The sequence below is a fragment of the Columba livia genome, chromosome 1 (genome assembly GCF_036013475.1).
Source record: "Columba livia isolate bColLiv1 breed racing homer chromosome 1, bColLiv1.pat.W.v2, whole genome shotgun sequence".
In the NCBI taxonomy this organism is placed as follows: domain Eukaryota; kingdom Metazoa; phylum Chordata; class Aves; order Columbiformes; family Columbidae; genus Columba; species Columba livia.
In genome coordinates this window covers 150376844-150400222 of record NC_088602.1, presented here as the reverse complement: position 1 = coordinate 150400222, position 23379 = coordinate 150376844, and the positions used below count along the sequence as shown (strand labels likewise).

General features: G+C 36.3%; 1 protein-coding gene across 2 annotated transcripts in view; it reads left to right on the top strand.

Moving 5' to 3' along the window:
• KDM7A (lysine demethylase 7A) overlaps positions 1-23379 on the top strand; it is a 69885-nt gene that overhangs the window by 38719 nt on the left and 7787 nt on the right. Inside the window, exons 9-19 of one of the 2 annotated variants that reach the window (XM_065038237.1) lie at positions 711-817; positions 3917-4008; positions 8205-8294; positions 9189-9398; positions 10856-10980; positions 11501-11658; positions 16296-16393; positions 18403-18548; positions 18693-18905; positions 21069-21150; positions 22278-22554. In XM_065038237.1, the coding sequence (XP_064894309.1) occupies positions 711-817; positions 3917-4008; positions 8205-8294; positions 9189-9398; positions 10856-10980; positions 11501-11658; positions 16296-16393; positions 18403-18548; positions 18693-18905; positions 21069-21150; positions 22278-22554 (1598 nt within the window). Of the gene's footprint in view, positions 1-710; positions 818-3916; positions 4009-8204; positions 8295-9188; positions 9399-10855; positions 10981-11500; positions 11659-16295; positions 16394-18399; positions 18549-18692; positions 18906-21068; positions 21151-22277; positions 22555-23379 lie in introns of both variants that reach the window. The other variant, XM_065038231.1, reaches the window with a different exon arrangement.

The window sequence follows — 23379 nt, the reverse complement described above, 5'->3', positions numbered from 1 at the left end:
CTCAGCCCTTCCTGTACCTTTTCCTTGTTGAGTAGGGTATTCTTTTAATAGATACTTTTCTTCATGCTATTAACCAGAATCAAATAAGTACAGGCTCTCAGACAATAGTGGCATTTTCAGTTAGACTGTATCAAGTACATACTCTTATTTCACTTCTTCGAAGTTTGTTTCAAAAGCAAAATGAAGACTATGCAAAAATTTAAGTGAATAGAAGAAAAAAAAAAAAATAAAAGAAAAACTCTAAGTCTAAGTAAGTAAAACAAAACTGAGCAAGCCCAGGTGTGTGACACTGAGTTGAAATGAGTGTCCTCAAGTCAGCATTGCTCTAAGGGCAGCTGTATTTAGTTTTTGTCCAAGATGTGAAGCTGTCTTCTAAACATATTGTTTTTATTTATTACAGTGGAATCCTGATAAAATTCCATCTGTTAAAAGATCACACATTGGGTTTGTATCCTAGTTTTATGAAGTCCAACTTTATTCTTAGAAGTGCCGCAGTCAAACTTGATAAGGTCAGAGCCTGGATGAGACCAGAGTTCAATCTTGTCTGTGGTCTTGTTGGGATTTAACTATGTGATACTTGACTTCTTTTATTTATCATGGCTATGGTTATTTTATTTTATTTTGGACATTGTGTCTATTTGATTACATATTTGAATAATTAATTTGATAATTAAAACATTAATTTTTTTGTAATATTTCAATTTATTCAGGTGTTACGAAATGGAGAAGAGGCTAAAAACCCCAGATCTTTTTAAATTTCCTTTTTTTGAAGCCATCTGTTGGTTTGTGGCCAAAAACTTACTGGAAACATTGAAAGGTAATCCTTGTTTTGTTTCAAGAGATATATACATGTATCCACTTCTATTTTTTTTCTTTTCATTGATAGTGAATAAAATTATCCTGCTGTTGTGTCAACCGAGGAAACCTTTTAAGATGGGAAACCAGACTTAATTTAATTTAATTTAATTTTATTTTATTTTATTGATATTATTTTTATCATACTACTTTTTAACCAGATTTTAGTGAATGTTGCACTGTGACAGTTCTAGATCCAGCAGTTCTTGGTCTTAGTAAATGAACTTTCTGAAAATTACTTTGATGGTTTAAGGTTTTTAGGGTAACTTTCACAGTGCAGAAAGATTAGAGCAATTGCTGATGCATGCAACTAACGCTTTGTAGCATGCTGCTGCAACCTTTGAACTATTTTATTAGTGGTTTTCATCCAATGCTGATGATGTATGTGATCAATGAAAATATTCTAGATTGTCAAGACAGAATATCTGAAATCCTGACGCAGTGCATTTATGCTACCAGCCAAATAGGATTAATTTGCCATTATCTGAAAAGACATTGTTAAGGAAGATAGGAAACTTATTTCAATGGCATCAGTTTTTCACTTGGGCTTCTTCCGTATCACTTCAGATCTATGGGTACCCTTCGATAGCCTTTCTCTTCTGCTTTCAGCAAATGACTCTAAACGATCCCACTAATTTGTGTCTGTGAGTTTCTTCTTGGTGCCTTTGCAGCTGAGAGAAGACGTTTTTTGCACTTTGACAATTTTCTTTGACCTTTTCAGTCAATCAAACTACCTATTGTCTTCTGCTCTTTTTTGTGAAGGGGAAAGTGTCTGTGAGGGCTTTTGTGGGAAAGATGCATCAGTTCTTATGAGCTGTGTCAAATCATTTATATCCATGCTTATCAATAGACATCTCCTGCTCATGACAGGTGCCAATCCTTTCCAAACTTCATCTAGTCCTGTAATTTCTAAATCTGTGATCACATATAATTGAGCTTGAGAGAGTGCCTGTCTGGCTTTGCCTTCTCAAATATCTTTCCCTCTGCCTGCTCTATTTAATCTTATTGTTAATAATAAATGTCATATTCCAAATGATGTATTTCAAAGGAGAGAAATCTACCTTCAAAGCTGAATTCAGATTCTGCTTTTGAAGAGATCAGAATCTCACATAACCATTTTTCTAATACGTAAATAATCACAGTTATTCTATTTTTTTTCAGCAAATGAAGGTGTTGAACAACCCTTGTTTCTTAAATGAGCATTTAAACTTTCTGGATGAACCTAAAGCAACTCAGAAATCTTATCAAATAGAACATACTTGCAGAAAACTTTTCCTTCCAAAAAGGAGTATTTTCTTCTTGAAAGTTTGCCTTGATTGGTCTCACTCCTGTTTATTTAAATTTTACAAACTTGTCAGAAGTCATAGGAGCTGTATTCCTGCTGGAAAAGCAGTGGGATGTATGTTTCTATATACTCTAGCTAACTGTGAGTTGTGTTCTGTGTCCATTCCCCTCCTCTTCTTTTTATCCCATGACTCCTTGAGTACATAGACTAGGAGCCTCTTGTGTATTAGGGCAGGGGTATGAACCTTACTCTCGTATTATTTTTAATCTATAGGTTAGCAGATATTTTGTTGCAGAACAATGCTATGATCATTAAAATCCATCATAAAAAATAAAAATTGAGGTTTCCGTGGCTAGAGTGAAGATCGTGTTGGGCTTTGGCATCAAGACTCATGCAAATTAGATTTTTAACAATCAAAATAATTTGTTTTACAAATAAGGGATGATAGCAGTTCAATTGTGAAAGGTAACCACGATGACCAATGTGTAAAATGTTGAGTACATGGTTGTTAGCAGCACTTCATGTGACATTCAGGTCAATAAGCAAAATTGGCACAGTGTATCTTTCTGTGCGTCTCGTTTGGTTTGTTTTTTGTTGTTTTTTGTTTTGTTGTTGTTGTTTGTTTTTAATGATAAGAGGGTCATAAACACTCTGATTTTGTCTTTTCATTAGCAAGAAGTGTTTTATTATATAAGTGATGTGGCATTCACCTAAACTATTTTTCTTCATATTTCTTGGAGCTGCAGAATAGGTAACTTGTTTATCTATCTGATACTCATTAAATTTGATTACTCATGCAGTCTTTTCTATTGCAGCTAAAAAAATCCAGCCTGTGGTGCTGCATTGTATTGCCAAAATTTTAGCAACTGAGTCAGCTAGTGGGCAGCTAGTACCTTTTAACAAATAGGAGGTATCTTGGAGGGAAGAATAGCTGTTTAGTAACAGAACTTCCGTTTTTCTGCCAGCAGACTAATCCGTTATCCGTAAGAATAGAGCTTTATTATTGTACTCTTTTAAGGAAATAAAATGAGCCAAATAGTTCAAGTGTTGGTCCATTTGCTATTGACAAGTGGAAGTATTTGTCAGGAACATGGGGAGAAGTTGCAATTGACTTTTGACTGTTCATGGAGGGTTTGTCTTTTTCCTTCTTTTTTTCCCCCACAAAGGAAAAGAGAAAATAGAAAAGGAATTGCAGTCACTTGAGAGCACCAGTTCTGTAGCAGAGTGATTTCACTCCCTGTCCCCTTTGATTTTTTTGGTGGAAAAATGATGTAAACTGGGGAAGAATTGTGATATGGTGACGGAAAATGTTTGGGAAGTGGAAGTGTGCTAATATGAACCATTTGCTGTATGTATGGACATAAGCAATAAGAGTTCTAATCTAGAGATATATCCCACATCTTTCTGGTCTGCTTTGACTAAAATATTTCTGAATGAAATAGAAGTGATTTCTTTTTTAAAATAGGTTTTCTCTTGTTCTGTATTTTAGGTCTGTTTTATTCTGGTTGAACTTTAGTATGTTGTAAAAGACCCCTACTTCACCCAGAAATTAGTAAAAAAAAAAAGGAAGTAGAATCACTTTAGGCTGCCTTTTTGTTTTGTTTTTGTTTTGTTGCAGTTTACACACAAATACAGGGTGTCATGTTTCATTTGCTTGCATGATTTTTCCATTTTTGTGCTGTTGCACTATGACAACTTCATTGGCTGAAGGGTAGGTATCATTCTATTGTTTTCACTATTAGCGAGTTTCTAAATTGGTATCTGTATCCTTTTTAGAACTGAGGGAAGATGGTTTCCAGCCTCCAAGCTACTTAGTGCAAGGAGTGAAGGCTTTACTTTCTGCTTTAAAATTGTGGATGAAAAAAGAAGTAAGTATAAGAGATTTTTTTTCCTATTTTGGTGAGCTCTGTTTTGATATAGAAGTGAAGGTCTATGCCCTTCTAAAGTTTAAGATATTTTTATCTGTTAACGAATACTGAAAGACTCTATGGAGAGTATGTACTGTTGACCTGTGAAAGAATCATCATGACAACTTTCTATTCTGTGATGCTAATAAAGTCTTTTAGACCAATTAATAAGCTCTTGTATTGTAGCTGTTCGAAGTAGAATCTTGTTTCTCCTCAGGATGGGATAAGAGTGCTAGAGGATAAGCTGATACGGTGCGGCTTTTTTCTAACAAATCTGTTTATATAGTTGATTCATCCTAGTCTGAGGTAATGGAGGGATGGAATGCCTTGATATTTAGCATTTTTCATTAATGTCAGTGCTCTGTAGAACACATTTCAGGTATGCATGTATTATTGAAGAGTCGGTTTAACTTCAGATGAGGGTATTAACTTCAGTTGAATACTGTCCCTGCTGAACATTGCCTGACTCTTGTAAAATCATTGTGTTGTCTGTGCTGGCTTTGCTGGTGCTCTGCTCTCCAGGAAAGCTTATTTGTTTTGGCACGGCACTGGATCTGGCCTAACTCCATGTGTTTTTTCATGTGCCTGAGCTAATAAGCCCTCTTGGAATCTGTGCTTCTGGGAAGTGCTGTTCACTGACAGGCAGTTTGGTTCTGACTGAGCTTATTAATTCTAGTCTGTTGCTGGCCATGCTTACTTGAACTGGCTTTTGGAGATCTGTTTGGTATTTCTGCCCACAAATTCTCTTTGTAAGAGAATTTACTATACAACAGGCATGATATTTACACAATGCTGCACCCAATGTAATAAGCTTTATGGAACTGAACATGAGGTGCGAACGCAGAGTGGTTACTCTGTGTGGAATCATCTGGGGTCCAGCCTGGGTAGTGTTAGTGGTTCCAGATGAACCTTTGCCGGCCCTCTGTAACTTCTCTGAGTTGGTTCTCCAGTGTCTCCTTGTCTGTGCCATGCTGGATCAAAGCTAGCTGGTAAGCAGTGTAGCAGTATTTACAGGATGTTGTGCCTAAGCTGCTAAGCCATGTGTGAATCCAAGCTGTCTCTGCATCCGTGGCATGGATAATAAGCCAGCAATCAGGCTGCCAGTAACTGAGATCAAACATAGCTTGTATGAATCCTTATTTTAATTTGAAATTGTGTTGGATTCCTCTTTTCTAGATTGCTGTAGCGTAGTATTGTAGCATTTGTGTACTGTCTAGTAGCTCATTAAATAGTTTGATTAATACTTCATCTAGAATGTGATAAGTTTCCTACTTTTCCGTGGAAAAAAAAATGAATTGTACATGCTGCCTTCTGAATGCTCATTAATGAGATCTCTGGGCATTCCCAAACCGCTGGCTGAACAGACACTTTGATTGTGAGGAAACTGCACAGCATCGATGGTCTAGTCACAATGTTGTCTGCTGTCCTCCAGCTATCATACTTTGTACCTTGTGTTCATCTTTTCTAGCTGCTGCTTCATAAATGAGCTGATATTTTCTTTGCAGCAGGCCATGTGTGTGATAGGGTCGTCGCTGTACGCAGCTAAAGACAGGAGGAGCTTTGTACATTGCTGTGTGATCTGCTCATGCTGGGGATTTCAGACAGATTCCAAAAAAAGAATTGACAACTGAGTACTCCACAAATGAGAAGCCTACTCGTGAAGTTTCACATTTGTATCACGGAATACGTCTTTTCAAGACATGAATTATCTTAGAGAATTGCTTTAGACCGTTTGCTGGAGAATTTCAAAATAATTTTCAGCAGGGCAGCAGTGTCTTAATTTCTGCAATACTTAAAAACTGCCAAAAATTACAGTATGCTGAGGCTAGAGATTGAGTGCTAGTAAAATTATTTTAGCTTTCGTGTCTTGATTTGAGTTCAGTTTCTGCAAGGCTTTCATCAGTGTGTGTATGCTCTGATTACTTTGGTGCAGATCATCAGTCTGCAGGTTGGTTGATACACACGGTAACAATGTTACCTGAACACCAGTTTTTTATTTCTGGCTTCCTTCCAGCTCGCATAAGCAACAGGTCTCAGATTCAGTTTTTCAGGTGTTTGATTCATGTACTAGTAAAATTATTTTGGGCAACTGTTCTGTGCTTTTAAAAAAAGTATTAATAGCTGTTTTTAAAAAACAAACAAACAAGCAACAGGTTTGTTGGTTGGTTGTTTTTTTGTGTGCATTTCTTTTTTCAGTAAGCGTGGGTTGTGGGGTTTATTATTTTAATTTTATCTTTATTTTTCGTGTATATTTTAAAGTATTTATATACTTCATTGTGATGCTAGTTTCCAAAGATGGGTGGATTCAGTTGCCTACCAAGACTTCTTTTTTAATCTGTATCTCTTGATTTAAATGTTTATTTTTCCTCTGTATATATGAAACATTTACAAACCCTTTTCTTGAATCATAGCTTTTTTTTCATTATTTTATTTACCTGCAATTTACATCGGCCATTCTGCTGGTACTTTTCTCCTTAGTACAGTAGAATTCCTCAGTCCCAAAGGCTGCTTGTTCCTTTTCCAGGAGGCAGGATACAGAGACAACTTAAAAACAAGTTACTCAATAATTATAACAACTTTTCAGTTATGGCTTCTATAGGTATTCGTATTTCCTGCCCATCCTTTCCTTCTGTCAGACTGTTAGGTTATATAACCATTTGAATTTATTCACATATTTAAGTTCCTTGGATGCACTTTAAAAAATAATTACGTGATATTACAGTAATGAAATATTAAATTATATTTTAAATTTTTATCTGGTATAAACAAATATCTGATATAAACTATAATTTTATATCTGATATAAACTAAGTTTGCATTAGGAAGGCTTAATGTGTGTTTTTAAACCAGAAGAACTTGGAAGTCAGTCAGTGTTTTGGAGGATTACATCAGTCACCTTCCTCTTGAAGTCTTCATGGACAGAAAGGCTTTCAGGAGAGTCAAATCCTTAGGTAGAAAGGATTGAATAGTCTAAAATGACAAGTAAACTTGCTGGAAAAGTCACATAGTTTAGTGACAAAGGTGCCATGTTCCCAAGTGTGAATGTGTAGAGGTGATGCATGCAAAGAATGAACAATGGTAAATAATAGCAGCTGATTTAATCTTTCCTGTAGAAATTATGGCACTGAAATGAATCATTATACCAGGGTTATACATCCATCCATCCATCTTGTTTGTTTTTTTTTTTTTTTTGGCGGGGGGGAGAGAGCGTTTGTTTTAATGACTGAGAGGAAGCCAGGTTCGATGAAATGCACATAAAATAGCAGATTGCTTCTAGCAATAATTTTGCTGCTGAATCTCATTTTTGAATGCGGGTAGCTGAAAGTGTTTGTGTGGGATAGTTTTCCACTTAAAGAGTCAATCAAGGGGATATCAGAGTTCATGTTAGTCATTCTGGTCTATGTGTGAATGCTGTTTCATCTGTTTAATTCTAACTAAAAATGTTTTGAGGCATATTTAAATTGTACATACAAAATATTAAACATTTTTTTACTAGATCTAGCTGTAGAGTGTTTGGACATACTTAGATTGGCAATATATATATATAGGAAATATATCTTGGGTACTATTTCATAGGGTTGACGGGAACATAAATGGTAACAGTTTCCTGAATTTTTTTATAGGGAATGATCTTTTAAAATTGCTTTCTCCAACCTACGAGATTCTAAATAAGTTATTTTTTCAAGCTAAATGTGAGGCAGATGTCTAAAAATCTGCATGTTGGTTACTGATTATTATTCCTGATTTGCTCTTTAGATTAAATTTTTGCTTTAATGAAGTTCTCACAGTATTTAGCTGTTTTGAAGGTCATGCCTCTAGTAAGTTTCTAAAGTGTGGCTCTATACTGATCATGCTAAAGGGATAAAAAGAAGCTGATTGCTGTACTGAGGGGAAAAAATTAAGTGGTTGTGAGTATGGCTTTCTACTGCCCCTTCTTTGGATTCTTAGAGACATTGAGGTGTATCTGCTGCCTTCTAAAGTTTGGACTGGAAGCTTCAGTGTGCATGTGTGTCTGTGCTGGCAGTTTGCAGTCATTATTGCATAAATTAATCTGTTTTTTCCTTTTAATTTTTTTCCCATGTAGTTTTATTTCCTATTTATTCTGGTTTTACGTGAAAAAATTAATTAAGCATCTTTTCTTCCCTGTTTGCATACAGCTTGTAACAGAACATGCCTTTGAAATTCCAGACAATATTAGGCCTGGGAATCTCATAAAAGAGCTCTCAAAAGTGATTCGTTCTGTGGAGGTAAGAACAGAGGCAACCCTATATAAGCCTGCAGAAAAAAAATATCTTTGAATCAAGAGAATTCCATAGTAGTTATGCTTCTGATTGACTATATTCACCTTTTAATTTATTTAACATTCATTAATAATAGAAAATCAAGAGGAAAACTGCTGGGAATAGTAAGCTGTGAAGCTATGGGTATTTCAGATAAAGAAAATGTATAGTGAGGGTGTTTTTTGTTGGTTTTGCTTTTTTTTTTTTAATATGTAGTTTTAATGGTGAAATTAGTTGTCGGTCAGTATTTCTAAAATATTCGCACTTATTGCTACTTACAATAGTTACTGTGAATATGTTGTTAAAGAGTTTAATTTGAATTTCTGTGCCTATTCCATTCTCCTATGCTCTTGTTTGTTAGTTCTGGTCCACTTGTCATCTCTTTTGCTCTTTTCCTTATGATTTGTTGCTATTTGTTATATAGTCTGTTTTGTTTTCCTCTTTTCCCCCTCCTTTACCAATGTTTTGCTCCTTTATTCCTTAGTAAATATTGATGCTTGAAAAATTCTCACATTTGCATGTGGAGAGAACAGTTCTGAGAACTGAAGGGAAATGTGATCTGTTGGATACAACACATGTCTTATCGTATGCTGCCTTCATGAATTAAGTCTTATGTTTTGGTGTTAACTTTTGGTCTTAAGCACCACTATGATAGGAGATTATAAAAGACCCAAATGGGAAAGGGGTGCAGTAGATCTAAACTTTGTACATCAAATCCTTAGGAAATATGTAGTACTTCTCGAAAAGGTCTAACAATTTTATTTATATAACTTACATTTAATTAGATGAGTAAGAAGCAGCACTTAAATATGTGGATTTATTCCTCTGAGACTATTCTGAAATATGTGTTTTTAATTAAAGGAGGAAAACAGCAAACTCGTTAAAACTCAGGGAATTCTTGGTGTGTGTCCATCTTCACGGTCTTCGCATGAAACAACTTCCCCTCACCACTCCAGAAGAAGGGTGAGGAAACTGCGGGACCATGCTACCAAAACTCCTTCTAACCTGGACATCCTGGAACTCCACACCAGGGCAGTACTGAAAAGGCTGGAGATGTCACCGTGGGAGGAGGCAAGTTTCAAGTTGTGTGCAAGAAAAACAAAACCAGAGTAGATTTCTAACCTCTGTTGAAAGGGAAAAACTTATAACGTGCATAAGAATACAAGCTATTGCTCTTTGTCTTGTGAGACATGGATAGATTTGTTTTCCATTTCTTAGAGTTTTCCTGATAGGAGTTTCTTTCTTGATTTTTTTGGTGGAGATTCTTTCAACCTTTTGGTTTGGAAAGTGCTTTGAAGCTGCTACCTTCTTCAAGTATAGTTTTTGAATTAGGATTGCTGTAGCTGTCAAGTACTACTTTGAATCAGTTCTGTGAAGCAAAGGGAGTTCGCAAAGCCTTGACTTGATGAGGCTTTGAGCCAGCCTGCTTGTCTATGTCTTTTTTAGATAGCTGTTTCTTATAGTTCAGTAACTGTAATTTGATTAGCCATGTTTTTCAAACATGTTCCTATTTCCTATATGACTATGCCTCCCTACCAGTAAACCTTGGGCTGTCTTTGGTTTCCATTGTGGAGCTGTGGACTTTGTAGAGTCATATTACAAAACTATCATGGAGTAAATGGGTGAAATGTAGTCTCTTGAAAAATCTTTTCGTGTTTGATTACTTTATTTCAAAAACCAGCAACAGATATTTGAGGAGGAGTGAGAGAATGGAGATAAGTAGCTTTATAGAAGGAAATATGTAGCTTTCTGAGAATAAGAAATGCTGACATATTTAGTTGGGACAGGATGGATTGTCATAGTGGAGAAGTACTGATTTGGGTGTTTATCTTCATGAAGCATGAACAAGAGACACTCAACCCTCAAAGACAGGAAGCTGAACTTAAAATTTACCACAAATAATTAACCCTTTGCAGTTCATTGCTACAAAACAAATGTTTAGGAGTATTAGTCATTGCCATTTAATGTAGAAATACATTGTTCACTATCAGTATTGACTTGTCAAGAAAAAAATATGTTATTTTACATGTTCCTGGTTTGGCCCAAAAGTGTGTTGCTGATTGCGTCAGAGTATATGTTAAATGTAAATTGCTTTGAGCTGCTTCTGGCAGGTTACTTTCCACTATTGATGTTTTACTGTCCTATAAATCAGTTCTGGGATACTAATTCCAGGGACCAGATAGCCAGTCCAGGAGTTGTCTTAGCAGTTCCAAGCTCAGCTTTTGGCTTACCTGTCTCTGTTGGATTTCTTTGTTTTGAATACAGTGATAATTCTCTAAAGGAAACATAAAAGGAATATTATAGTAAAGTTGTAGCTGTTTCATATGCTTCAGGAAAGTATAAATGATTCAAGGAAGAAGATGCAGTGTATTTTTTTTTTCACATCCAAACAGGTTTTGTCTGAGCTTTCTTCAGCTGGTTATCATGAAGGCAATGATCCTGGTGCTGATTTTAATCTTTATGTAGTGCAGAAAAAAAAATGCATTTCTAGAAATAAATAGTAAGCAATATCGTTTTCACTTTTTTAGGATACCACAAGCTCTAAACTGAATGGGAGATTTAACAAGCCGTTTCAGCCATCTTCTACAGTACCTGAATGGCGAACAAAAGACAATGATCTTCGCCTTCTGCTGTCAAATGGAAGAATAATTAGGTACAAAGGGTTAATTGTGGATCACCTTTTCTTAGTCATTATGGTCTGGAGCATGCTAATTGTTAATAATATTTCTGTTTGTGGAGCTCTAAGTTCCCTTTTACCAGTAAGATTTGTGCTAGGAATATGGAAGGTGTGTTGTCTGTTGTGTCTGCTGTCCCCTAGTGGAGCCACGGTTATGGAGTGAAGAGGAGGAGATTGTTTGCACGTTCCCTTTGTTACAGGATTTCAATCAGTTGCTCAGTTGAGTTTGTACTGGAGGGAATGCTTCGAAGTAGAAACTGTTATTTTGTATCCACCTATTAGAGTGATTCTCATTCAAAAGATTCTGGTGTCAAACTTCACATCATTATCAAAATGATAGCTGTACAGGCAGTAAAATGCGAATACACACGATCTGGAATTAAGAGATTAACATAAGTTAATGTTGCATCTTGAGAGTGTATTGTAAATAATGAAAGGAAAACAATTGCTTCAGGTTTTCTAAGAGTAACATGATTTTTTTTTTCTTGTGAGACAGAGATGAGAGACGCCCATTTACAGATCGAAGTCTGTACACAGCAGACAGTGAAGATGAAGATGACAGGACAAGGTCGAAAAAGACAACTGTTAAGGTAGAAGACCAGCCCTCAGGATTTGAAGGAGAAGAAAATGCAGATGCCCAGAAACCACTGAACAGTAAGTTTGTATCCAAGTCTTGTCAGTTGAATATTTTGATGATCCTGAAGAGGGTCTAACTATTGTGAAGTCTGACTGAAATTTTACTAAAGTATGAAGAAGACGAGCTAATGAATCAGAGGAGTAATATTAGAAGTTAAAATGTGTCAAATAATGTCCATCTATTGAAGAAGCTAACAGGGTGGAATTGAAAAGTAAAACTCACCTTTTATTTGCTAGTGCCATCTGAGATGCTGTGTACAGCTTTTTTCAGAGTGGAGGTTTAATTGGTGTTCTAGATGACTGTTTGTTCCTTTTGGTCTGTTTCACACTGCAAGAATGCTGATTTTTCTTGATCAAAATATTCTCCAGTGTGAAAAGATAATTACATCATTCACTGTAGAGAATAAAAGATCATATCATGTAGCTGATTTTAAACCTGTCTTATATTTCACTTTTCTGTTCCATTGGGTGTTTACATACTTGATAATATAATTTTGTATGCTTTTGTTGTGGTTTAACCTGGCAGGCAGCTAAACACTACAGACAGCTTTGGCTTGCTTCCCCCCCTGCCTGTGGGATGGGGGAGAGAATCAGAAAAAAAACAGTAAACCTCATGGGTTACAATAAAGACACTCTTAACAGGAGGGAGATGGATAATCATAATAATAATAAACAAAACAAGTGACGCACAATGCAAGTGCTCACCGCCCGTCAGCCAATAGTGAGACAGTTCCTGAGCAGTGTTCACCCCTTGGCAAACTTTCCCCAATTTTCTATACTGAGTATGATGTCATATGGTATGGAATATCCCTTTGACCAGTTTGGGTCAGCTGTCCTGGCCATGCCCCTTCCCAGCTTCTTGGGCACCCCCAGCCTCCTTGCTGGCAGGGCAGCATGAGAAGCTGAAAAGTCCTTGACTTGGTGTTACACATTGTTTAGGAACAACTAAAGCATCAGTGTGTTATCAACTATTATTATTCTCATTCTAAATCCAAACCACAGCACTGTACCAGCTACTAGGAAGAAAATTAACTCTGTCTCAGCCAAAACCAGGACAATTTTGCTAATGAATAATCTATTCCGTACAAGTGATCAAACATAATTTAGCTTTAATAAAATCTTATATTTTCAACCTTTGTGGTAATCTACAAGGCTGGGGAAGAATTTAGATTATCTGTAAAGCACTTCAGTTCCACTTTCCAATACTTAAAACCATCCTTTACTAGGAGTTAATCTGTTCTGGTCTTTCTGTAGCCTCAGGCCTTCCTGCCAAGTGTTCAGCAGTGCATTAGTAAAGTATCAATACTGAATTCCTGTTTTGACTGCCTATTTTTAATAGCACTATCCATGTGCAGTAACAAATTGATCCTTGATGTAGCTCTTCAGCTCTGTTTAATTATAAAAGTCACATCCTTTCACAGTAGAGGGTATGTATTAGGAAACTGAGGTCAGCACTTAAAAGATAACAAGACTCCTCTAGCGACTTACAGTTCCCTTAATTTCCTGCACAACAATCTGTAACAACATCTGAGTCCATTGTCAGCCTGGATATAATTTTTTATTTTTTTTTTTTTTAACAAGGCAATTTGTAGTCCCTGTTGACTGTGCTTCCAAAGGTCACAGTGAACAGTGCTACAAAATTTGCACAGGGAAAAGATCCCTCTTGGATAGTCCTGAACCAATAAGGCAAACAGCTTGTTGAGTGGAGGCTTAGATGTATGTGGTGGTTTTCCACTTAAAAATTGAACTAAGTAAATTAAACCAATTTTTACACTTGAATCAAAGATTAAATCATACATAGAAATGGCAGGTTTACTTCAAAATGTTTAATCTTATTTGATACAGAATAAATATGGCAGTGTATATCTAATTGTAAGAAAGGTACTTAGAACAATAAGTGAATGCTGAGATTGTTCTTCCAGAATTTGAGTACTCAGGACTATCACTAATATTTTTAATTGATTAGTGAGAGTCTTCAAATTTCCCTGTTAGAGATCACCTACATTTGATTACTTTGGCTTAACTGAAGGTCTACAGAGAGAGAGAAGCTATTTTTAGTGGAAAATTCCATAAAATTCCATAAAAGGAACTACCTGTTTTTGTAACAGCTGCCATCTTCTATTGTTCTTACTGGGATTTAGGCCAAGGGGCAATGTCCATAGAGAGGTGCCTTTAAACGGATCAAGCTCTATATAGCTTTGTGTTTCACGCCAAGATTCTGGTTCTAAATGGTGAGCCAGTGTTATCAGAGAGACAACGATCAAGTGCTGTGCTTAATGGAGAAAGACACTGTGTGTGGACAAAGGGAAGGTGATTTGAGATTTTTTTTGAATTCACATTAGCTTAGCCTGATCTTGCACATAATGACTGCTTTCATTCACCTGATTTCTGGGAGTGTTCCACCCAGTATCTGGAAGTGTGCAGGGCCATAACTTTATCTGGGGGTAAAGTGCTTCATTCTAAAGTAACAGTAGTATTTACCAAGGTAATTCACAAAAACAGCAAACAAACAAAAAGCAAGACCCAACTTGTATATTTAGACTGATTTTTATTTTTTTTTTAAGCTTAGTTATACATCATATTCATGGATGAAGAGATGAGGGGTCCTAATAACATGTGATGTGTTGTTGTGAAGATCAGTAAATATATCTGAAACCTGTATCTGAAAGAGAAGGGTGGGAAAACTACAGTAGTCTTTTGCAGGGCTATGTAGAAAGTGGGTGGTGGGAAAAGCAGTGAGCATATTTAGATATCCTTATTTGTTCTTGCTCCTTCCTTTAAATTGTCTCTAAGTCTGGAGCAATATTTTCTTTGAAAAAGGCAGTAATACAAATGAAAATTCATTTGAGCTAGATAATGGTATTATTTTCTGTATCATGTATGCTGTTGCTTATCCTAGAATCTTGTTTCCCTTTTTGAAATGAGCTGAAGGCTTGTGTTATCATCAGAAATCCCTTGGATTTTTTTGAGCTAAAGTAATTCAGAATATTCATTTTATTTTCATATGTTGACCATTACTTTATTTAGCTTAACTTCATATACAGTGTTTAGTGTTTAGATATTCCTCACAGTTCTACTGTTTGAAGTTTAAGTAGTCTTCTCTGGATTTTGGTCCCAACTGTTCTTTGTATTCACCTTCTGATAACTTGTCTCATTCTTTGCTTTCCTCTGACTCTAAAACTGAATTCCTCTTATACGGTGTTTAGAAATTAGTGATATCCCTTGAAATATACTTGACACCTATTTATGAGCTTTGCCACAGTCTATAAAAGGAACTAAATCCTTCTAGAATTGCAGTGTATATAGGGTTACAACTACATCTTTTATGCTTGCATAATTTATGAGTTATGAAGAATTATATTCTGTTGATGTAGTTTCATATAAAACTATGCTGAAAGCCAACCAACACAGATCAAAATTAGCTCTGGAATGAAGACAAGCAAAATTAAAATGTTGTTTTGCTTTCAGTGTAGTTTTATATGAAATTGTGAGTGCTTGAAAACTTGAAAATGTTACGTTGCTTTCTTTACGCACTACCTTCTTGACACACATTCATAGATTTTTATCCTATTTGGCTTTTCTCCAAAAAACTTCTGCTAGTTGAACTGCATATTGTAGTCTGTCACAAATTTGTGCTTAGTCAAGATTTTTGCCAGCAGCCTTGACACAGGTATGCATACAGCCCACTGACCCTGAGCCTTCGATTCCAAACGCTTACAAATGTGTTTCCCACTCGTAGCTGTTTGGGACATTCGCTGCCTTTTAGGAGTATGTGCTGCCGAGAGCTGCTTAGCTACTTCATGTTTGAGTTCTTTCAGCACTTCAGAAAGTAAACCATGTGGACTAAGTGGCTGATTTGATTGATTGCTTTGTCATATGCCAATGTTTTTGATGTCTATTTTGACACCTCATTTTCTGATTAGTACTTTGTTACTACTAGGAAAAAGCATGTCTAAGGTTGGTATTTCCTCTCCTCCTCTTCTTTTTCAGGTCTTTCTGTGATGAAAACCAATGCAAGTGTATTGTATATCATTACAGTAATATTTTAATGTGTGCATTTTATCCCTGATTGGCCAAGGATAGTAGTAGCACAAACCAGGCAAAATTTGCCAGTAGATTGTGATGTAAATATAGAATTCCAAGTAACACAATGATTTTTTTTTTTACCATTAAATTGCTTAATATCCTGACTTCCATGTTTAGTGTTTCTGTATAACTGCTTTTGTTTTTAAACACGGAAATTCCAGGTTCAAAGAGTCTAAGACAAAGTAATATTGAAAATTACTTCTAATTAATGTTTTCTGAGAGCCACTTCTCTGACTCCAGCTTTTATACAAAGCAGAAATTGCCCAAGGTGCCATCTGCAGAGTATGTGCCCTATTGGAGAGAAAACATATTTGCTTCTGCTGCACCTGGATTCTCTTCCTCTGGTTTCATCCAGCTGGTTGCTTGAGGGGTCTATTGGTCAACAGTAGGGCAACTCACTAGAGTTTTGGGCAAACTTGACTTGCAGACCAGATCAGTGTGTTGATGTGCTTTTGTTTACAGACTGTTTAAAACTAAATATGTGTTTCTTGATCTTTACTTCCAAAATAAATGTTAAATATTATATGTAATAAATGTTGGGTCTTATATTTTAATTTTTCTCTCCTCAGTGTTCTTTGAAAGTGTGAAAGCAGAACTCAGGAATGGATCCTCAGAGTACTCTGATATTTCTGATTCAGAAGAATCTGAGCCTGATTGCACTACACAGGTATAGTTAGAAAACATCACAAAAGTTAACAAAGCAATTAAATAGAATTTTGTTCACTCACTTCAAATGTATCTGATCAAAGTTTGTGTTAAAAGAACAAGAACAAAGTATTTAATTTTTGTTCAAGGTAGTATCTCAAAGTAATGGTTCTGCCTCATTCTTCATTTATTCTAGCACTGAGAAAAATGACAAGATATGCTATCTTGACCCAAATTTTATGATCTTCTTTGTTACTAAAGTGGGGCTGGCAGCCCTGCTCTGGAACATGCAAAGTCTAAGAAAAGTTCTGTCGTAGTTGCTTTGTTCATTTCTTCCATAACAAATCTGAATTTTATCATTAGAATGATGAATATTTACCACTGAGTTTCATTTTAGAGCATGGTTAAATGGAAACAATCTTATAGGCCTTCAGTTTTTAAAAAATGCTGAAGTGGCTAAATCCTATTGAGGATATAGACTGTTGAGGAAATAGACTATTTGAAATAAATGGGAGTCCTCCATTTGAGGGTCTAGACTGTATTGATCTCCTTAGAGCTAAACAAAACATACGCACACACGTGTACAGATACGTGTATTTACATACGTGTATTTTAATACAACTTCTAGTATTTAGAAATAGGTATATACAAATATTTTTGCCCTTGCAAAGTTGTGTTCTGACTTATTCAGTTTTAATTGGAGAGCAGTAAAATGGTGGAGTAATTACCTCACACTGTTGTTTTGTGCTTCTGGAAAGCTAGTGTTTTGGTCTAGATGTTGGAATAAGTGGTAGGAACCTTCATGATGTGGCCTGTTCTGGTTTCCTGAACTGCATTGCAAACAACTTTGGCTTGGCAGGTTTCCTTTTTTAAGACAGAATCAATAGTTATTCTGAAGGGATATATTTCTTCTTTGCAGGAGAATGTAGCCAGTTTTGGATGACTTTGTCATTGACTGAAATGTTTTCTGTTGCTGCCATTCACTCTCTTAGTTCCTTCTATATTCTTCTGCTTCTTAATTTCTAATAGCGTCTAATGGAATAATTTTTCTGCATGTTTAAATTTGTCTTTTGTACTGATATATCCAAAATGAACTATCTCAGTAGCTCCCATAAATCGTTTTTATATTGCACCAAAGATGTTAACAAAACAAGATAATAGCTTTATTACTAATGTGGATTCATATTTATAATTTAACTGCCTATTTGTGTCACAAGTGTCAAAGGTTAATGAGCTGCTCTTGTGAATTAAGTCAGCGTATAAAAACATCCCTTGGTGATACAATGCACTGCGTTCACTCCAGTTCCATTTTTTATGATAGGGATAGTGGAGTCAGTCTTGAAATATTATGATTCCTCCATGTTCTAATCTTCCACTTCAATGCTTTTGTTGAATGTCATGTATATTCCTTGGCTTGAAAAAAAAAATTGTGGCATTCTCTGTACTTGTTGAAAATAGATTAGGCTGAATTACCAAGATGGAAAATACCTGTTGTAGCCCTTGCTTCATGTGAAGGCATTTTGAGTCACATATGGTTGCTTTACCTTTGAGAAGCTCCTACCCATACAAGCTGTAGTCCCAGCAGGAGCTGAAAAGCCCTTTCATTCAAGAAATGAGGCTGTGCCACTGTGAGAGAGGCAACAGCTGCTGTGTTTCTGTTCCTGCTGTGTTCTGGATCCAGCTGAAAACTTCTGTCACTCATTAGAGAGATGCAGCTGCTGAAAGTTAGCTTTTGTGAGATCAGGAACCATAAACAATTACTTTGGGCAGGATGTGTCCTGTTACAGTAATAGGCATCAGTTCTGGCTGCTGCTGGGAACCATACTTCCATATTTTTTCCTCTACTTTGAATACTGAAGGTAAGAATTATCAATGTCTTTAAAGAGAGCGCAGTGATTTGTGCATGGTTTGTATAAAAAAGTTGGACCTGGAAGCTTTTGAATGTTTTTGCTTAGAGTAAATTAAGGTAGTCTCTCTCATTTAGGAGGCAAGGTGACCTTTCTCTGTACTGTTTTTCTCTTGTTTCAGCAGAAGGATTCCTCCACAGAGGAGTCAGAAAGCTCAGGTGATGAAGAGAAGCAGGAAGTAACATCAAATTTCAAAGAGGAATCTAAGGTCAGGAGAGGCCTTTGTCAAAATACTCAGAAGCCATCCAGAAATGAAACTCCCAGTAAAAAGTAAGCATATTGAGGGCATTTTTTAATAAATTGTTAAACCTTTTTGCACATATTTATGGTTCTGCTTCATACCAATGTAAAAATCATTCCTTTGGAGAAATTTAGGGTTCTGTTTTGAACTGCTTAATACTCTTATTTTTCTAGGGAATGTCCTACCTCGACAAGTACAGAAGAAGAAGCTATTCAGGGCATGCTTTCTATGGCAGGATTGCACTATACTACATGTTTACCAGGTCATACTCAAAGCACAGACTGCACAGATAAAAGAACCTCTCTTCAGGAACACAGAAGCTACCCCAGGAGTAGGCATAAAGACAGACAGCCATCTCAGAGCCACAAAACAATAGAATGTGGTAGGTATCTGAACTAATGACGCTGCTGCTCTCTGCTTCTGGACAAACTGCTCAGAATAAACACTCAAAATAAGTTACATTTTTAGATTGGTAGTCAAGTTTTTAAGTAAATCAGACTGACGTTTTTAAAAGTATGGGGTTTTTTTTCATTTTATTTTTTCTCACCCCTAAAAAAAGTAAATGTTACTTCTGAAAACTGGGACAAACTTAGATTGAGAGATCATCAGAATGCATCTTCTAAATATTGCCATCTAAAAGTTTCATGGCATCCTTCCAGGACTGGCAAAGTCATGGATTGAAAGTATATTCTCCTTATTGAAAGTGTAACCTCCTCCAGAAAAGATCGACCAAAGCTTTGTGGTTGCAGCATTCAGGGAATGTATGTTACTTAGATATCCATAGAATCTGCTTGGTGATTTTTCATGTGTCTTTAGAAGGCATATTTGGCTTTACTCCTGAAATTCTGCTGTGAATGCAGTGTCTTAAAGGAGATTCTAATCCTGAAGAGGAGAATGCAGAGGTAATTTTTTTGTCAGTGACATTTTGACATGTGTGGAAAACAGATGTGTTAAATGCATTTTGGGAATGACAGACAGCAGAACATTAACACTAATCCTGTCAAAGGAATCAAAATCGCTTCTTGGAACAGAGAGAAAGAGAGTCATTATGTTTGAAAATTCTTTGCTTGAGAGGGAAATGGAAGAGGATTATAGCTTTGCTGATGTGAAACAAATAGAACCCCACCAACAAATAAGGTGCTAATTCAAAGAACTTTTAGTATGTCGATTTTTGTTTACACTGATAACAGGAAAGCCTAATATGTCATTGGCTGTGTTTTGGTAATTGAAGCTCTATGACCTTTAAACGCATTAGCCAACAAAATAAATAAATAACACCACCATCACCACCAAAAAAACGTAAGCAGCAAACCACATAGGCACATAGAGTGCCTTTCCTCTTTGTAACTTTCCGAAAAATATAGTATCCAAGTTTCTAAATTGTGGTGGGTTGACTCAGGGCAACAGATAAGCACCTACACCACTAGCAGTTATTCTCTGCCCTTGCTCTGTAGGGTGGGAGAGAGAATAGAAAGAGCAAAAGCGAGAAGATTCATGGGTTGACATAAAGATGATTTAGTAAGTGAAGGAAAGAGGAAAAGAAGCAAGTAGTGCAAAGGCAATCACCACCTTCTGCAAACAGACTGACCCTCAGCCAGTCTCTGAACAATGACTCTGCCTTGGAAGACTGCCTTTCCCCTCAGCCTCTTCCCCTATGCCAATTTTTATTGCCAAGCATGATGTTATATGCCATGAAATATACCCATGTGCAGGTCAGCTCTCCTGGCTGTGTCCCTTCGCAGTCTCTTGCTTGGCCCTAGCCTACTTACTGCAGGGGGCAGAGTGGGAAAAGAGAAGGCTGTGACACTGTGAAAGCACTTCCCAGCAACAGCCAGAACTTTGGTGTGTTATAACAGTTTTAGCCACAAATCTAAAGTATAGCACCACATGGACTGTTAGGAAAAAATTCTGGTCCAGACAGACCCAGTACACGTGTCAGACTCCATGGGTGAAGATGAAACTGTCCTTAGCTAGCAGGTTTTGCAAAATTTTTCAGTCTCTCCAAATTTAAATTGAATTGGTGTCTTAGGATACCGTTAATTTTAAAAGTTAACTGTATTGTATGTATGTTTTCAGTGAGAACACTTCTTCTGTAGGCCTATCAGCATAGATCTTCCATATGTTGTACCTGAATAGAGCATTAGTTCTTAGAAACAATACAGTTAGTAATACTTGAAAATTAAATGGCCATCTTTGTATGAACTCCTCATGATACAAAGCCATGGTAAAAAGCTGTAGTCTAACAAAGTAACCTGTCTTCAACATTAGTACCTTCAAATTTGAATGGTTATATGAATACTTTTCTGACTTTCTTACTGTGGTATATGGATCTTTAATTAGGTGTATTTATACTGTGAGATCGTTTTCCTAATTTAGAGTGTAGAACCAAGCATCTCTGACAACTTTTAATTTTGTTAATAGGAAATATTTTCCATTGTATTTTCCTTTTTTTGTTGTTTTAATTTTAAAGTCATTACAATGTAAAATTAACTTTGTATTCCTAGTTATTGATTTTAAAATTGAAGCCTATTGAACTTCTCTTTAGGTAGGTCAGTGAAGGAAGAGGAAAGAGACTTGGGGACTTCAGCATGGGCTAGACACCTGAATGAAGCTTCCAGGATTACCCCTCAGGTGAAGCAAAACTTAAAACATATTGAGAACATTTTTATGAAAAAAAGAGATCATGAAGTTGTAAATACAAAAAGCATGGTGGACAGGTCTTTCCATACTGCGTATCTGATAATACGTACTTCTGGTGCTGGTAACTGAATATTATATTTTGTAATTATTTTTTTCCCCACTGTTTGTTTGTTTGTTTGTTTTCCTTTCAAACTCTCTTTTCTCACAGTGGCTAGTATTAAAATGCTCAGGGCAGTATCCTTAAAAATAAAAACTACTTCATTAGAAAGTGTGATTTTACATTCAGTGTAACTGGGGGAGCACTGTATTGTTTAGTCATCGTTATTCTCAACCAGACCATCAGAATAAGTGGAACCTGGTGGTAGAACTTATAGTAAAGATACTTGCTTAAGAAATTGGTACTGCCAAACTGATACAGCCTTTCAAAAGCCAGCAGGTAGGAATATTTGTGTTTTCTGATGCCCAGGTGGAATCCAGCAAGCTATATATAAATTAAAGGTTGTGTCTCTTACACTCTGAACTTTTTTGGTCCTTCTAAACTTGTCTCTATTAGAAGTATTAGAACAATTAAACAATGAAATTGAAAAATTAAAGTTACAAAATAACAGTGTGATTTAATAGCTGTTTTTTAACTTCATGCTTTGTAGGTGTTTTTATTTTTTGTAAGAGTATCTTAACTACATGATACTCCTTACAGTTTGTCATTTTCAGTTTAGCTTTTCTTCTTTCATCAGCTGAATATTGAAAACAAATTGCCTGTTTAAGTAGACAGTGGTTGTGGTATGGCTTGCTATAGTGGCCAGTTTAATCAAGAACAGTTGCATTTGTTTTGATCAATGCACACTAAAAACAAAAAGTAGAGAATTTGAGTACACTGGTATGTGTAATGTTTAGCACTGCCCTTAAGTGCATATGGAAAAGCTTGCACAAAGATACTATATTTTATCTTATTTTTAAGAGGTATCTATGCTAAAAGAAGTGATGGTGTCATGAAGTGGTCAGACACTGGTGGAACTGAAATATCTGTTTCAAAGATCCAGTAGTATAATGCAAAAAAATTGAGTGAACTCGTGGCCAGAAGGTGTTAATTTCTACTGTTTTTCTTATTTCCATTCTAGGATACAAGCAAAACTCAAAAATATATCAAGAAAGAGGCTGCATCAGAATCCAACCATAAGGTTCAGGAAAACAGAAGTATAGTCCAAAACAACGGCCTGAGTTTTCAGCATAGCAAGTATACACGGGACTCCAGTCTAACTCAAGGAGAGTGTCGGCTGAGTGATGGCAGCCTTAGCCCTGACACGGCATATGGTGAAACGTCCTTGTCTGTACCACTTCATCCAACAAAGAGGCCAGCGTCAAATCCACCTCCTATCAGCAACCAGGCGACAAAAGGTAACGTTTATCTCTGTGGTCATCTTGCCAGGGTGGGGGAAAAAAAACAAGACTAGAAAAAGGAGCTTGTAAGCATCAAAAAAGCACTGTCAGATGCAGAAACTGAAAGAAGGGCAGACTTAGACCTTGAGGAAAAAATACAAAATAGGCATCCCGTGGGCACTCCAATTTTGGCACAGAATGTGTGGAGGCACAATTAAGAGAGATCTAATGGGGTCCATGGCCAGATTAAACTTTGATAGTTAACACTGCACCTCTGCGCATGTATCTGTTATGCATTTATTACAGAGAACGGAACCACAATGCTACTCTGAAAGACTGGCATGAATCAGGTTTGTTTATTGAAGTGAAGGTTGAAAAGCTGCGACACTTCAAAAAACAGTCTGATGATTGTACTGTTTAGTTTTTAGCTTCTAGTTTATTTTCTAAAATTTACTCACTGGAATAACTTGAGCAAAATTCAGGAAGCTCTGTTTAGGTTCTTTCCTAGCATACCCACTGGTCTTCCCTGAACTGGAAATGTTTGTAAATAATATAATCACTTTATTTATTATAATACTAACAAGAGTTCAGGGAAGAGAATTCCTAGATTTTTTTACAATTCTGATTCCCTGTTTGTTTGCTCCCAAACAGAAAAATGAGGAGTGTTTGTTGTGTTTTTGGTTTTGGTTGTGTTTTTGGTTTTTTTTTTAACCAGATTCAGGTGAAAATTTTAGAATCATAGAATCATTTCAGTTGGAAGAGACCGTCAGGATCATCAAGTCCAACCATAACCTAACTCTAGCTCTATACCTTGTCCCTTGCCTGCTTCAGCTTGAAAGCCGG